Source organism: Chenopodium album, chromosome 10 (genome assembly GCF_948465745.1).
Source record: "Chenopodium album chromosome 10, dcCheAlbu1.1, whole genome shotgun sequence".
Lineage (NCBI taxonomy): Eukaryota > Viridiplantae > Streptophyta > Magnoliopsida > Caryophyllales > Amaranthaceae > Chenopodium > Chenopodium album.
The window spans coordinates 9,157,487-9,173,372 of record NC_137843.1 but is presented as its reverse complement, the minus strand read 5'-3'; the positions used below and the strand labels follow the sequence as shown (position 1 = coordinate 9,173,372).

Here is a 15,886-nt window from a genome sequence, read left to right as displayed (position 1 = left end):
TTGTTATTTTCAATAGCCTAATAAAAAAGAAATGCTACATTAAACTAGTGAAGATTTTGACAAATTGCTTCGTATAAAACTAATTACTCCGTATATATTGAAAGAAAAACGTCCTATAAAGAACACCATACGACAACGGTCAATCGATGACATTAACAGAGATTTGCAAAATCAACACCAATAATATTGAAACAAAATCACCACTTCACACAGTACAAACCACTCAGTTGCACAAAATGCATTCCAAATTTTTAATCACAATTTTTACATACAGAAGATAAATCCTACAAAGTCAACGTCCAAACACCCAAAATATCTGTAAGCATAACAAAAAGAAAAAAAGAAAAATTTGTACTTACAATTATGAGAATTTTTGGAATATATATATATATATATATATATATATATATATATTAAATTTAAAATAATAAATTTATTTAACAATAATCCGTTGTAGTCTAGTTGGTCAGGATACTCGGCTCTCACCCGAGAGACCCAGGTTCAAGTCCCGGCAACGGAATTTTATTTTTTCTATTTTTGTTTGCACAAGAACCAAATCTCCAAGTAATAAATTTTATTTTTCATCCCATTTACACTTATCTTAATATCACGTAAACTTGATTCTTAATCGTTGGTTTTGTGGAATCCAATTTTATCATGTAAATTAAATAGGTTGTTTTTTTGAACTTTTAATTTGTGCTAAAGGCTTGAAGTCCCCATTAAGACATCAAAATATCTATCCACAATCTCAAAACTCACTTTTTTTCTGTCTCGAATTTTGTCAATTCATGATTTTTCTTATGAATACACTGTTGTTGCTGTTTTCTTAAAAATGTAAAACTTGTCTGACCGATGTTTCCTTAGCTTGAATTTCACTATTTAAAAACACAAATTATCATTTTTCATGGAGTAACTAAGAGGGGTGGATAAATTAGATAGATAGTAATAAGTACTCGTAGAGTCGTAGTGAGTGAAATGGTGAAATCTTCTCTATCCTTGCCTAAAGAAAGTGTCGTTCGATCTCATCAAGAAATCAAAGTAAGTAACCTAGCTAGGCTTGTTTGACATTGTTTTTTGTTTTCAGTTTTTTGAAAACCAAGAACAGAAAATAAGAAAAAGGTATTTTCACTTTTCTATTGTCAGATTTCAAAATTATCATGATTTTAATAAATTTGACTATTTTTTAATTAATTATATGTCATTTATCATATGATTTTATAAAAAAAAAATAAATAAATAAACAGAAAACCACAACAATGTCAAACGAACCCCTAACTTTTATGTGCAAAGGCAAAAAGTTTAATGGTAATTTTAAGCTCATAGTCTCAAGCCTTATAAAAAATTGATATGATTAGACGTGGAAAAATGCTTTTGACACAATAGATCTATTGGTACGAACGACTTTCATTGTTACAATGTTACTCACTTTGAGAGGCGACCTTATCAATTTCCTCGTGCTTGTCCTTGTCTTTTCTGATCAAACACCCAATTATCACCTTACTTAGAAACTTATTCTACTTCGACAAGTTTTGTCTATATAGATACAAAAACAAGAGCCGATTATCACCTTCAATTCCCAAATGATACATCAAGACACATTAATTATAATTTAGCAAAGACGAGTATTAATTATGTTAACAACTGCATAGACTATAATATATCACGTACCATCTTTTCAATCAACAAATTCATTATTTGTCCATACTATTAGTATAAATGTTTTGATGTCATGCGATATGACAAGTTCTAATATAGTAATTTCATCACTACAAAAAACCTCATTGAGGCATGTATTTAGCCAATAAGAGAAACATATTCGATACAAAATCCAAGTATGAGAGTCCAAGCTAAGACATGACCACTAATCATAATTAACTTGATTAATTAAGAAGATGAGGATTAACTAACACAACTTAATTAAATTGTTATTCTAAAGTGACGCAACAAATTAGAAACGTCCAATGATATATGACAAAATAAGAAAGAGTGACGATTGATCATTAATTTATGTGGAATTCCAACATTATCCACCTTCAAATTCAAAGAATTTTTAGGTGACGGTTGAGATTTGAGAACTTTTTAGACTTTAATGACAAAGGTAAAGGTTTTAAATAAGTCAAGTTGCAACTTTATAAATGTATATTTTATGAAATACAAGTTGGTTGCTATATTAATCTAGTGGAGTTCCAACTCGATCTCATTATCTAATTGGCTCCACAACTTATCAAGGTACTCGTTTATATTATAATGATCTTTTAATACTACGTTTTTAATAAAATACGGAATAGTGTTTGCATGAGAAAAAACGGCTACAATTAGGGTTCTCTACCTAATTTGAAAGGTCACTTATACAATGGTAAATTGAGCTACAACTACAATTTAAAGTTACGTAACATTCATCTCATTTTATTTCCCAAAAAAAAAAAAAAAAAAAAAAAACATTCATCTTATTTTCACTTGTTTTCTATTGAATAAATTCGGATAAGATATATGCTAACGAGTTTAAATAAGATAAGGTAAGGTTATAATAAATTTGGATAAGATACTATAAGAATAGGCAAAATTCAGCTAAGTGAATACTATCTACCCCATGTATCTTGTTGGTCACCTTTTGGATGTTTTTCTAATTTACGTGGTAATCACTCTTTCCACAAATTTCCGTATGAGTTGCAGATCAATTTTTTTAAAAAAAAGGATTTACAAAAATACAATTAGCTTAAAAATTACTTCTATAACAAATTTTGTTTTTTTGAAAAGTTTGTAGTCAACGTTAACTAATATTGTTTGTCAATATTAAAAACAAAGTGTAATTTAGAGATTAGGACAAATGTGTATTTACATCCACATAAATTTAACCTACGTATATAAGAAAAATCTACCATACATAACTCGACACAACTTAAATTGGGTTTAGTGATTGATAATGATTTTTGAACCAAACTTATTAATAGTCTTATCTTAATAAGATGTATTGATTATCTATTGGTCACGGGCTCACTGCATATATTGTTAGAGGACCCAATAACGTTAAAAATATACATTGTATTGTTGAAATGAAGATGATGATCGGATCGACGTTGAAAGATAAAGACCACGTACAAATTAATTTTCAATAGTATAATGCAATGTTAATTATTAGGATTATTAAACATTAAGACTCAAGAGTAGCCGTTGACAGACTTAGGGTCTGTTCTCATTGACTGAACTGAACTGAACTTATTTAGAACTGAACTCAACTGAACTGAACTGAATTTATTAGAGCTGAACTGAACTGAAATGAAATGAATATTTTATAAGAGAAGGAAATTAAGAGCTGAACTGAACTGCACTTATTAGAGCTGAACTGAACTTATTAGAGCTGAACTGAACTGAAAATAATCGTATGAGAACATGCCCTTAATGGATATATACATCACATCAACTCATCAAGTAGTACTTGTTTTAGTTTTAGTGATGGTTTTTTACTTGAAATTAGTTGAAACCTTAATCCTTCAATCAAATTGCTTCCACCCCTAGTTTTAAGTTTTGGCTGGTTTGACCAATATATATATATATATATATATATATATATATATATATATATATATATATATATATATATATACACACACACACATGCGCGTCAGCGTTTTTTTTGGTGTGATTAGCCAGACCATGCGGCAAACTAATACACATCAAAATACTGACAAGGTAATCCCTAAGATCGATCGAGTAATCTCCAATCGACTAAGTAACCGGCTCTGATCGAGTAACCCTTGACCGATTGAATTACCCCAATCACATCGTGAACCCACATATAAAAAATTGTGTATATTTATCATAATTCTTATAATCAACCATGAAATATTGATATAAACAAAGACGTATTTCTTTGGAGTTTTGTATGATTGTCTCATAATATTAATTTGACGTCGGTAGGGAGAGGAAGGAGTACCAAATTGCATAGCAAATCCATCAAAAGGGAACCTTCATACAAATTCTTTGCAAGTTGTTGTTTTAACATTTTCTTGGTCATGCTCATGCTTATACACAACCCATTTATTCTCCCACTTCAACCAAATTTAATTCATATGATTATCATCCGACAAAAGCATACATTTTTTTTTTTTTTTTTTAAAATATCAATTGTACCAAATTTTAGTGGTTACAGCCTCACCAACTGATGAAGGTACAACATCAAGGCATTTACAAAAGCAAAGCATACACACTTGCATAATTAATTAATTAACTGCTAATTATTGCTAACATTAGTTTGAATTCCCATCAAACTTATCAAAGGAATTACTTGATTAACAAACCATATTAATTAGTATATGATCATATATACTTTGTATATATCATAGAGCACATACAAAATCTTCACAGCTCATTTCCAAATCATCAAGGTCAGCATCAAGCTCGCTGTCGTCGAAATCTAAGCTGCCGCCTAAGAGCAGACCTTCACCAAAGAGGTTGGACCCTTGTACTGCTCCAGGCTTCCTTGCTTCCTGAATTATGGCTAATATTTCCTCTTCATCTTGGGATGTTACGTCTGTTTCCGTCGTATTGAATGTGTCATCTAGCCCACCATCCTTGTACTCCGCAGGCAAATTTTTTACAAACCACGGGTGTTTCTTTATTTCTTCCATCGTTATCCTCTACATAAATAATATCAGTACCATAAATATCAGGAAATCTAATCATAAACCATTACTATTATCATATCAAGAAAATGTACAAAATTATGTTACCATACCTTTTCAGGGTTGGCTACGAATATTCGAGATAGAAGATGGTTACAATCACTGGAGACGCGAACATAATCAGGGATGGAGTAATGTACACTCAGAATCCTCTGCCACAACACAACACCCATAAGAAATCAGATACTATTAATTACTAGAAATATCAATCAAACACATATATTCTACAAACACCAAAGTAATTAAATTAAGAATTAAATACATACTGCAATAGTAGTTTTGAAATTTCTAGGATCATCAGCATCTTCAAAGGGATAGGCACCAACTAGCATGACATATAGAGTGACTCCACAAGACCAAACATCTGCAATCTGTAATTCTTAATGAATTACATACATATCACATTAAAATATGAATGGACCAATAAAATTTAGGCTAAAAATTAAAAGCATATAATATTTTTATGTAGTATGTATCTACATTCACTAGTTGTTACACTACCTTTCCATCATATTCCTTTCGAGAAAGGACTTCTGGGGCGATATAGGCCGGTGTTCCTACCGTCGATTTTGGTTGAGAATGTAGCACTGCAGACTGTTATAACTAACAAAAATTAGTCATCATTGATGACGATTGATTATACACAAAATGATATATTCAGAGGAGTTTCCCTGCCTTAGAGTAGCCAAAGTCACAGATTTTGAGACGCGATTCTGAACTGCCATCCAAGAGAGTGTTTTCCAGCTTAAGATCTCTATGACAAATTTGCTGCATTAAAAAACAAACCTGCATTATTATCCTTGTTTATGTGTATATAAAATTAAGCTTTAATAACAGGACAAAATTTTAATATCAGAGAATAAATATAATGAAATGTACTCCATATATAATTAATTAGCATATATACCATGGAGTGGCAGTAATTGACTCCTGATACTAGTTGTTGGAAATAATACCTTGCCTGAAAACATCAAAGAAAACTCCCAAAGCTCAGATTAACAGACCTTGCCTGTTCAAAAACCACCTTGATTAAAAAAAATTTACGACTTCATTTACTCCTTCAGTCTAGAATTAATTGTCACATTGAAATATACTGTTACATATATACTTGAACCATTATTGTACTCCGTATAACATAACAACTAAATCTAAACCGGAGATAGATAAAACCCGAACAATTAGTTGCGTTTTCTGTAAGAACAGCATAGCATAAAAAAGATACAAACCTCATCTTCACTGAATCTTCCAGCAGTACAAATTCTTTCAAACAGCTCTCCTCCAGCAGCATATTCCATTACTATTGCCAAATGCGTAGGAGTAAGGAACACCTGCTCGAATAATGTACTGCGTAAATACTCTGTAATTTCCTTGATCATGATATGATTCCATAATTAAAAATTCACTAATCACGTACCAAACTTCTACTTTATGTTAGCTTTTCCTACACATTATGGCTAATTGAAAAAATAAAACAGCTTATTACACATTAATTAATACTTAAGGATCAAACGTTGGCCTAATTCTATACATGTAATTACGTTTTGAGTTCACGTGTGCAAACTGTTTAACAATTAAACTCTCCATTTTTAAAGTGTTTTTTCTTACAAAAATGCATGTGAAGAACATGGATAAACATAGAACATAAAGTATTATAGCGCGATTATTAGCTAAAATCATTAAAAAGTACAGAAATATAAAGTGTTTTAGGTTTCTTACCTCTTTGAATCTAATAATGTTAGGATGTTTCACCGATCTATGGTTCATGATCTCCCTTTGAACATGCTCATCAATCTAACAAGATACACAACCAAAATAAATAAAAGATAAAAAAATTGTTTTATCAATAATTGTTAATTCAACTTTTTGAAGTCGAATTTAGCAGGTTATTATTAATGCAAATTAAGTTCCGCCAAATGTATAGTATGTAAAGATTGAAATCAAAGACAAAATAAGGAGAAAAAAGACAAAAGATAATAAGGGACCTTTTGTCCTCTCTCAATATATTTGACAGCAAAGAGCTCTCCAGTCCATTTATCTTTGACAAGCTTAGCAACTCCAAAATTTCCAGACCCAATATTTTTCATATTCTCGTACCTCTCCATTATTAATCCAAAAATAATCACTACAAAAAGAAAAAAACACGAGTTTTTATCGATTACACCTTAAAAAGTATAAGGTGCCTCGATATGTTTTGACCAAAACTAAAACAATAATAATACAGGAAAGAAAGAAGATATACAGTAAGAGGAAGATGATAATGGTTGAACCGTTGAAATTTTTATATTTATTTGAAATGATCAAACTTCAAATAATGAACACCAAACGAAGTTTATAGTAAAGTCTTTATACGATATATCTAAATATTGTTGAGCTGTCTCCTTAACATAACATTATACAAGTAGTATATTTTCAACAGGGGTAGTTTTGGAAAATTGAGAAAAAAAAAGGTGATGAAAGAAAGGAGAAAGAATGTTTATAGAATAGTATGACACGTGGCGGAAAGAGAGAGGAGAGGTGAAGGTGACAAAGTGTGTTGCCGCCCATCTTACGCACCAAAGTGTAGAGGTGGCGTGTACTCGCGGTTGTGTAAAATCAAGCTAAAAACAGTTATTTGGTATGATTGAAGGGTGTAGTTGATTGACTAGTAGGTGACAAGTTGCTAATCTTGCTACGCTTTTGTGTTTCTTGTTGATTGTGACTTCTCGTCCTTGTATACCGGTTGTGGATTGCACATTTTTTCTTGATTCTCGTGCCTCGATTATTATACTTCCTTCCAGTCTCAATTTAACTGTCACACCTCTTTTTTTAAACAGGAGATAGATAGGAAAGAGGGGTGTATATAAGGAAAATACATGAGTTTTTTCTGGATTAGAAGTGTTGAAACTAATGTGAGAAAAATGAAAAAGAAGGATATAATGTTGGACAATGGACATGAGTAATGAAGACGTTAATCGTTACTCTCTTGAATTCATTGCGAACAAACATCCCAAAAGCAACTAAATACGGGTACTTGGCAATATAAAGTACCTAGATCCTTCAATGACAAGAGAAAATACTGGAAAAGAAAGAGAGGGAAAGAAGAGAAGATACGTTAATCTTTGCTACTAATGAGGCAAAGAAATTACGATGTATAAATTATCAAACCACATAATTGTTAACTTCCGTCCACATTAATAACAATCAATTTTAAGCTAAAGTATTAATCCAAATCACAAGGATACCTTACAAAAAATTCGACATTGTGCCAAAATTCAAAGTTATTTTGGGAATTAAGCCTAATATAAATTTAAATTCTTCACCACTAATTGGTGTTAGAATGAGAGTGTAACTAAGTATAGAGACTAAAGTACATTCAGTACAACACTAATGACATTCATTGGGTGTACAGACCAAGTAGGTAGATAAAAATATAAAATGAAGATTTATGAGTTAATTCATGCAAAGCACTTCCATAATTTTCCTTCCTCTTTGATTAATACTGGTAGTTAACAAAGAGAAACTAAAGCAATCTTTTGTAGATGGTCATTAAAAAAAAAAAAAAAAAAAAAACCTTTTAAGTGTCTAAGCTAGAATATGGATACACTTGTATGCACTTGTACATCACTTTACTTTGCATATGCAATTTGCCATTCTTTATATGTTTTACTACCATTTTTTTTTTTAATGCTAAGTCGGGGGCAGGAAAATATATTAAAACAAGTTCAAAATAACATAAGAGTTAAGGAGGTTTATCCTCCAATAATACATCACGAATATAGTCTGGAGGTTCAGCTAAGATTACAATCAAAATGCCCCTGTCCGAGGACTTTCTACAGACTTTGGCTAGTGGTCAGCTACCCTGTTAGAGCTCCTGCCTTCATGGAAAAGTTTTGCTGTTTGTAGTCTGTCAAGCCGGTCCTTGCAAGATTTTAGAATACTTAAATTAGCATCCTTCGCCACCATTGCACCATGTATAAGATCCACCACCTGCTTTGAGTCCGAGGACACTTCCAGCCTACTCCAACCTTTCTCAATTGCAATTTTCAAACCTGTTGAAATAGCTAGCAACTCTCCCATGATAACAGATTTAACTCGACATTTCTGCTGAAATCCCAGCAACCATGAACCTGAAAAGTCACGAAATACACTTGCTATACCAGCCCAATCACCATCTGAGGTGAAAGAAGCATCACAATTTAGCTTGAGGTTGGGCTGAAAGGGAGGGGAACAGCTAGGAGCAGAGGGAATGGAGGTGTTAATGCCCGAGGAGATCCTCAAAGAGGTGTGAAATTCCCAAGCTAAAGCTTGGGCTTCTCTAAGGGACTGTTCTCGGGATTGGTTAGATTGGTTAAAGATGTAATCATTTCAGTTGAGCCAAAGTTTCCAGAGTATGAAAGAGCAATAGGTTTGCTAGGGGAGAAGGATATCAGAAGAATTAGGGGGGTTATGTGCCAGATTTGTAAAGAGCCATTCCTGGAGGTGGAGGGAAAAGAAAGAGGGTGGCATATGGAGCATCTCCCAAACTCCTTTTACTTGAACACAATCCCTAAGAATATGGAGTGAATTCTCAGATATATAATAACAGTGAACACAAGTATCCGAGGTGGTGATATTCCTCTTAAAAAGAGTTATCTTATGAGGTAATCTATCTAAGAAGCAAAACCAAATGAAAAATTTGATTTTAGGGACTGATTTAAGGCCCTAAATCCAATCCATTTTCCTGTTTTCCCTATTTTCCTTTTGAAAGAGATTCACAGTTTTTTTAAAATCAAACTTTCCTTTTCAAGTTAGAGTAGAAAAGATGAAATTTTGGCATTCATTGTCTGAATCAAGGATAGGAACACTCATACAATTATTAACAATATCATTCGGAAGAACAAAGGAAATATTAGAGAAGTCCCATTGGCCATTAGAAATGCAATCGTCAAGCATAGTATCCTCTTCCTCTCTTTGAAGGGGGGCCTGGATAAGACTCCTAAGAGAACCCAGCCCCACCCAATTATCAGACCAAGCAAAAATTTCCATCCCATTTCCCACACCCCATTGGATACAGGACTTAAAAATTTCCCAAACTTTCCCCATACTCCTCTAAAGATGAGACCCAGCAGAAAAGGCACGAAATTGGTGGTTTGGTTTGGAGTATTTGTCTTTTAAGATTTGCACAGCAAGATTCCTCTCCTGATTCAGCATCCTCCACCAAAGTTTTAGCAAATGGGCTTTATTCAAGGCTTTGAAGCATATAATACCCAGCCCCCCAACCTCTCTAGGGATAACTATGTTGTCCCAGCCTACCAGGTGTAACCCTTTAGAATTTTCACCTTTCCCCCACAAGAACTTAGCCAAGGAGCTATTAAGATGGTTCAACACAGATATGGGAAGCAGCATACACTGCATATAATAGTTAGGGAGAGTATTCAAAGTGGTAGAAACTAAGCATAACCTACCAGCCTTAAAAAGCATAGAAGATTTCCAGAAATCAAGTTTCTTAAGGATTTCTTCAGAGATGAACTTAACTTTATTCTTGAAGGGTCTATTGCTAGAGATAGGGAAGCCTAGGTAGGGGCTTAAATCATCAGTCTCTCTAAAGCTCCATCACAAAAAAGATCTTTGTCACTCCGAGAAGTGTTTCTAGAAAACAAGACTCTACTCTTTTGAACACTAATAGATTGACCAGAGAAAGCACAGAAAGTTTCAAGGGTGTTTTTGAGAAAAAGAATATTTTCAAGAGAGGTTTTCCCAAAAAGAAGAATATCGTCTGCAAATAGGAGATTGGAGATGGGGACCTGTTTTCTGCCCATACAAAAAGGAGACCAAGTCTTTCTATCCACCTCCCTATGAATCAACTAAGAAAGGATTTCCATACAGATGATGAACTAGTAATGTGAGAGTAGGTCACCCTGTCGAATGCCTTTGGAAGGATTAAAATCCTCAGTAGGAATCCCATTCACAAGGACAGAAGAAGTGACTGAAGAAACACAAGACATAATGAGCTCAGTGGAGGAGGGTCCAAACCAAAGAAAACTAAGGCATTTCTCAAAAAAACCCACTCAATCTTGTCATAAGCTTTCTCCAAATCTAATTTGAGAATAAACCAACCCTTACTTCCCCTCCTCTTTTTCATAGAGTGCAAGATCTCATTCACAACAATCACATTAGTCTCAGTCCCCCTCTCCGGAAGAAAGCTATTTTTTTAGGAGAAATTCTAGAAGGAAGGAAACCACGGAGCCGATTAGCTATGATCTTGATCACAATCTTGTACACCGTGTTGCAAAGACTAATCGGTCTAAACTGGGTAATAGAGGAAGGATCAGAGACCTTGGGAATAATGGCTATCAAGGTTATATTGATATTTTCGGGAATAGTTTTATCCTCAAGAATTTTCCTAATGAAGGATGTAAGTTCAAGACTAATAGTATCTCAAAACTTCTTGTAGAAAAAAGGATGATAGCCATCCAGACCCGGGGCCTTGAAGGACCCCATCTTGGAAATAATCCCCCATATCTCATGGTGGTCAGGGAGATAGGTAACCGAGATCATGGGACTAGACTCCGAAAAAGGAAGAGAGAAAGCATTTAAATCAAGAGGATTAACAAAAGAAGAGGAGAGCAAATTTGAGAAATAACTCTTAATATGATTCCTGAGAAGAGTAGGCTCTGAGATTTGATCACCAACTTCCGAACACAAAAAGATAATCTTATTTCTATTTCTCCTAAACAGGACTGACTTATGGAAAAAAGAAGTATTCCTATCCCCTTCAAAAATCCAATTATCCCTGGACTTCATCATTCAAAACAACTCTTCTTGTTGAAGAATCTCCAAGAGTTCTTCTTGAAAACTCTGCTCCAAGTAAAAAAGATAGTTTGAAAACCCATTTGAGCGTTGGGATTTTTAAATACCCTCCAATCTCTCTCTGGGGCGAGCCTTTTTCTTAAAAAGATTACCAAACATATTTTTAATTCCAAATATCACAAACAAGGGAGAAGTTATTCAATTTGTCAAATTTTTTTTTATTGCTTTTACACCACTCAGAGGGAACAAGGGAGATGAAGAAGGGCTCCAAACACCACATTGGTTCAAAACAAAAAGGTTTTGGGGCTTGGAAACCAATTCTTTCAGAAAAGCATAAAAGAATGGGGCAATGGTCAGAGGTAAGACGAGGCAGAGTTTTTAAATGGCCAAAAGAAAAAGAGAGATTCACTCCACATTAGACCACGCCCTATCAAGTCTTTTAAAAATAGGCCCAATTTTCCTCTTATTAGTCCAAGTAAATTTCTGATCACAGAAACCCAAGTCAAGCAAATTACAAGAACGTATACAATTAAACAAGGCATTAGCTCTATACAATTTAATCAGTGTACCACCAAATTTTTCATGAGAGAAGCACACTTCATTGAAATCACCCAAAATTACCCACAGCAAATCCATAAAAGAACTAAGCATTTCAAATTCAGAACATAGCAATTTTCGCACACGAAATTTAGGATTGGCATAAATACTCGAAAGGAAGAATTTTTTGGGGGGAGAAAGTACCTAAAGAATGCCATGAATCCTCTGGCTTGATGTTCTGGTGGGTTCAAACGAAACATGGCTTGACCTCCACAGAACAACAATCCCTCTAGAAAACCCACGGTTCCACCATCAGCCATTCATCATAAGGGAGCTTTCGCACAGTTTTATCTGTGTCAGTCGTACTCACACGGATCTCTGAAATAACAATCAGATGAGGTTGATGCTGCTGAATCAAGAGGCGAATATTTCTTAATAAGGAGAGCCTTGCAATCCCTCTGTTAAGCCTATTTAGTGTACTTGGGCCGAAGATACGAGCCCTTATCTAGTTAGGTTGTATATATACTTGTGAATACCTTAATACGATAGACAGAAAATCTATTCACTCTAATTTGACATGGTATCGGAGCCTCTATACTCTAAACCCTAAAAAAAAAATTCTCTAATCACTGATTTCTAATCACTACTCTGCTCTAATCTCTATTACTCTATCGATCAATTATCAATGGGAGACGAAGGGAAACTTGATCCTTCTTCACCTTTTTACCTTGGTGCCGGGGATCAGCCTGGTAATTTGATTACCCATGTGGTGTTGAAGGGCAAAAATTATCTTGCGTGGTCAAGGGCCATGACTCTATCCTTGAAATCTAGGAGGAAGTATGGGTTTGTTGATGGAACCATTACCAAACCGACAGAGAAGAAGAAGTTGCTGGACTGGGACACGGTTAATTCTATGCTTGTTTCGTGGTTTTTGAGAGCTGTTGACCCGAAACTTGCGGCATCAATTCCTTACTTTGAAGAGGCGAAAAAATTATGGGATTATTTGGAATCTCGATTTTGTGTGGCTGATGGGATGCGCTTACAGCAATTAAGGGCTTCCATCACAAGCTGCAAACAGGGGAAGAACGTCTCTGTTGAAGAATACTATACCCATTTGATGGGTTACTTTGATAATTTGGCCCGTCTCAAGCCTCCACATGGCTGTACGTGTGGAAATTGCTCCTGTAATGTGACTGCCTTGTACGAACTTGATAAGGAGGAAGAAAAATTGCATCAATTTCTTGTTGGAATTGATGATGATTTATATGCCATGGTGAGAACGAATTTGCTCTCTCAACAACCTCCTGCTACCTTAGATCGCGTGTATCAAGCGTTTCTTCAAGAGGAACGTTCGCGTGCAATTGCTCGTAGCCATCAAACCTCTGCCGAAAGGGTGGATGCGCATGTGTTTGCTCTTCCTAGTGATCGAAAGCCCTTTCAATCGACTACTTGTGTGGATAAGTCGAAGCTCTTTTGCACTCATTGTAATCGTTCGGGACATGAGAATTCGGGGTGTTTTATGCTCCATGGTTACCCCAAGTGGTGGGTCGAGAAATTTGGGAAGAAGGGGGCTGCACCTACGGGGCAGCAGTCTTGGAAGACCTCTGTCGCACCTCCTGCTTCATCCTCGAAGCCTGCTGCTGCCGTTGATCACCACAAGCCCACGGCTCGTGCCAATGCCGTGGGCAGCCCTCTTGCTGCCTCTGTTCTGCCTTCACAGGACACCCTTTCTGCTTTGTCTAAGCTCCAACCCGAGCATGTTCGGATGCTATTGAATATGGTAAATAATCACCAACAAGACAAGATGACCGGTGAGTCTTTTTCTTTGTCTTGGATTGTGGATACCGGAGCTTCACATCATGTTACTGGTGATGAATCTTGTTTGATGGACGTACATTCTATTTCTCCTTGACCTGTGGGTCTCCCGGATGGTGCCCATGCTATGGCTATGAAGGAGGGGCGAGTTTATTTGGCGGATGGAATTATTCTTGAGAATGTTTTATTTGTTCAAAATTAAATTGCAATTTAATTTCGGTGTCTAAAATGATTGATGATTCACATTGTTTTGTCCGATTCACTGACTCTTTATGTGCTATACAGGACCAACACTCGGGGAGCCTGATTGGAGCCGGTGAACGGATAGATGGACTATATTATTTCCGGCGAATTCCTAAGGCATGTGCGGTGACAAATCCAGCGGTTTCTACATTTGAATTATGGCATCGTCGTATGGGACATCCGTTGGACAATATAGTCAAGTTAGTGCCTGCTCTTAGTGGTAGTTCTAGTAGTATTTTTTTGAATAAAGCTTGTACTATTTGCCCGCAAGCGAAACAATCACGGGATAGTTTTCCTATTAGTGATAGTAGAGCTAGTCGTATTTTTGAATTAATTCATTGTGATTTATGGGGATCATATAAGACACCGTTTACTTGTGGTGCGCACTATTTTTTTACTATTGTGGATGATTTTTCGAGAGGTGTTTGGGTTTATTTATTGAATGACAAAACTGAAGTCTATTCTACCTTTTGCTCCTTCTTTGCTATGATTAAATGTCAATTTGATGTCTCTGTAAAATGTGTGCGGAGTGATAATGGTACGGAATTTAAAACCATGCTTCCTTATTTTGATGCAAATGGTATCCTGTTTCAAACCTCGTGTGTTGGCACACCTCAACAAAATGGGAGGGTAGAGCGAAAACACCAACATATCCTTAATGTGAGTCGAGCTTTAATGTTTCAAGGCAACTTGCTGATAGCTTTTTGGGGAGAGTGTGTACTTGGGGCGGTTTATTTGATTAATCGTACTCCATCTCGTTTGTTAGCCAATAAAACCCCATATGAACTTCTTTTGGCAAGCTACCTAATTTTGATGTGATAAGGGTGTTTGGGTGTCTTTGTTTTGCTCATAATAAAAAAGCCAAGGGTGACAAATTCGCTCCTAGGAGTAGAAAATGTGTATTCTTGGGATATCCTCATGGGAAGAAAGGTTGGAAGGTGTATGACTTAGAGACGGGTGATATTTTTGTTTCACGAGATGTTAAGTTTCATGAAAATGAATTTCCTTTTATGCTTGATGATCACTCAAATGGTTCCTCTACTAATGCACCCAAAAGAGTGGAAAATGGCATTGATGTTGATTTTTCGGATGACCTTGAGCACGTCTTAGAAATTGGTGATGCCTCCGTTGAACATGCCTCACATCCCAGCAGCCCCGCCAATTCTGTCAGGGGGTCTGCTGCTGCCAGCTCGGGGTCTACTGCCTCGGATATGGCTGCTGGCAGCAGCACGGGGGACGCTATCACCTTGGGGGAACCTGCTGCCCCGGGGATTGCTGGGAGCGGGACAGTCCGCAGCTCACCCGTGGCTGCCCAGGCAGATCCCACCCCTGCTGCCGCTGCTATTACGGACACTCCCTCTCATGATTTAGGACGTGGACAACGTCCTAGGAACCCTCCGAATTGGCACAAGGATTATGTCGCTCATGCTATTACTAGTCCATCTATCTCCTCCAGTTCATCGCCTTCTTCATGCTCCTCAGGTACTCCCTATCCTTTAGCACATTTTGTGAATTGTGATAAATTTTCTGTGCGACATCGTGTATTTATTGCAGCTGTGGATACTGTGGTAGAGCCACGAAATTTCAAAGAGGCCATGAAAGATGCAGGGTGGAGAGAGGCAATGCAGAAAGAAATATCTGCATTAGAAAATAATCAAACATGGGTAATGGAAAAATTACCTCCAGGGAAGAAAGCTCTTGGTTGCAGATGGGTTTACAAAGTTAAGCTTAATTCTGACGGCACTATTGAGAGGTTGAAGGCCCGTCTCGTTATTTTTGGTAATCATCAGGTTGAGGGTATTGATTATAACGAGACATTTGCTCCCGTTGCTAAATGGTCA

The 15,886-nt window shown here is 35.9% G+C and overlaps 2 protein-coding genes and 1 non-coding gene across 4 annotated transcripts; 1 reads left to right on the top strand and 2 right to left on the bottom strand.

The window, feature by feature from the left end:
- Positions 1-447: 447 nt before the first annotated feature.
- TRNAE-CUC (transfer RNA glutamic acid (anticodon CUC)) lies at positions 448-520 on the top strand. The gene has a single exon. It is a non-coding gene; the product is annotated as a tRNA-Glu (tRNA).
- Positions 521-4,091: 3,571 nt separating this feature from the next.
- On the bottom strand, positions 4,092-7,044 carry LOC145563444 (serine/threonine-protein kinase SAPK2-like). 2 transcript variants are annotated; one of them, XM_081623896.1, is made up of 10 exons: positions 6,922-7,044; positions 6,665-6,804; positions 6,399-6,473; positions 5,909-6,010; positions 5,590-5,643; positions 5,358-5,450; positions 5,184-5,276; positions 4,949-5,053; positions 4,736-4,834; positions 4,092-4,637 (listed from the first exon to the last, which is right to left on the bottom strand). In XM_081623896.1, exons 2-10 carry the CDS (start codon positions 6,782-6,784, stop codon positions 4,338-4,340), a joined length of 1,041 nt encoding a protein of 346 aa, XP_081480022.1. In that variant the 5' UTR covers positions 6,785-6,804; positions 6,922-7,044; the 3' UTR covers positions 4,092-4,337. The 2 variants fall into 2 exon arrangements, with proteins under 2 accessions (XP_081480022.1, XP_081480021.1); XM_081623895.1 differs by having other exon boundaries at positions 6,665-7,042.
- Positions 7,045-8,504: 1,460 nt separating this feature from the next.
- On the bottom strand, positions 8,505-12,307 carry LOC145564743 (uncharacterized). The gene is made up of 4 exons (XM_081624957.1): positions 12,192-12,307; positions 10,911-11,043; positions 9,954-10,049; positions 8,505-8,873 (listed from the first exon to the last, which is right to left on the bottom strand). Exons 1-4 carry the CDS (start codon positions 12,305-12,307, stop codon positions 8,505-8,507), a joined length of 714 nt encoding a protein of 237 aa, XP_081481083.1.
- Between the last annotated feature and the right edge of the window lie 3,579 nt (positions 12,308-15,886).

What these genes read in the sequence shown, in the direction of transcription:
- LOC145563444 (XM_081623896.1), bottom strand. Translation starts at nt 6,784, where the DNA reads ATGGAGAGGTACGAGAATATGAAAAATATTGGGTCTGGAAATTTTGGA. An exon ending in GAAGATTCAGTGAAGATGAG is followed by an intron (nt 5,644 to 5,908) that starts GTTTGTATCTTT and finishes TGATGTTTTCAG; the next exon opens with GCAAGGTATTATTTCCAACA. An exon ending in TCAATTACTGCCACTCCATG is followed by an intron (nt 5,451 to 5,589) that starts GTATATATGCTA and finishes TTTTTAATGCAG; the next exon opens with CAAATTTGTCATAGAGATCT.
- LOC145564743 (XM_081624957.1), bottom strand. Translation starts at nt 12,307, where the DNA reads ATGGCTGATGGTGGAACCGTGGGTTTTCTAGAGGGATTGTTGTTCTGT. An exon ending in GCAACACGGTGTACAAGATT is followed by an intron (nt 10,050 to 10,910) that starts GTGATCAAGATC and finishes TATTATATGCAG; the next exon opens with TGTATGCTGCTTCCCATATC. An exon ending in ATTCTAAAGGGTTACACCTG is followed by an intron (nt 8,874 to 9,953) that starts GTAGGCTGGGAC and finishes CCTCCCTTTCAG; the next exon opens with CCCAACCTCAAGCTAAATTG.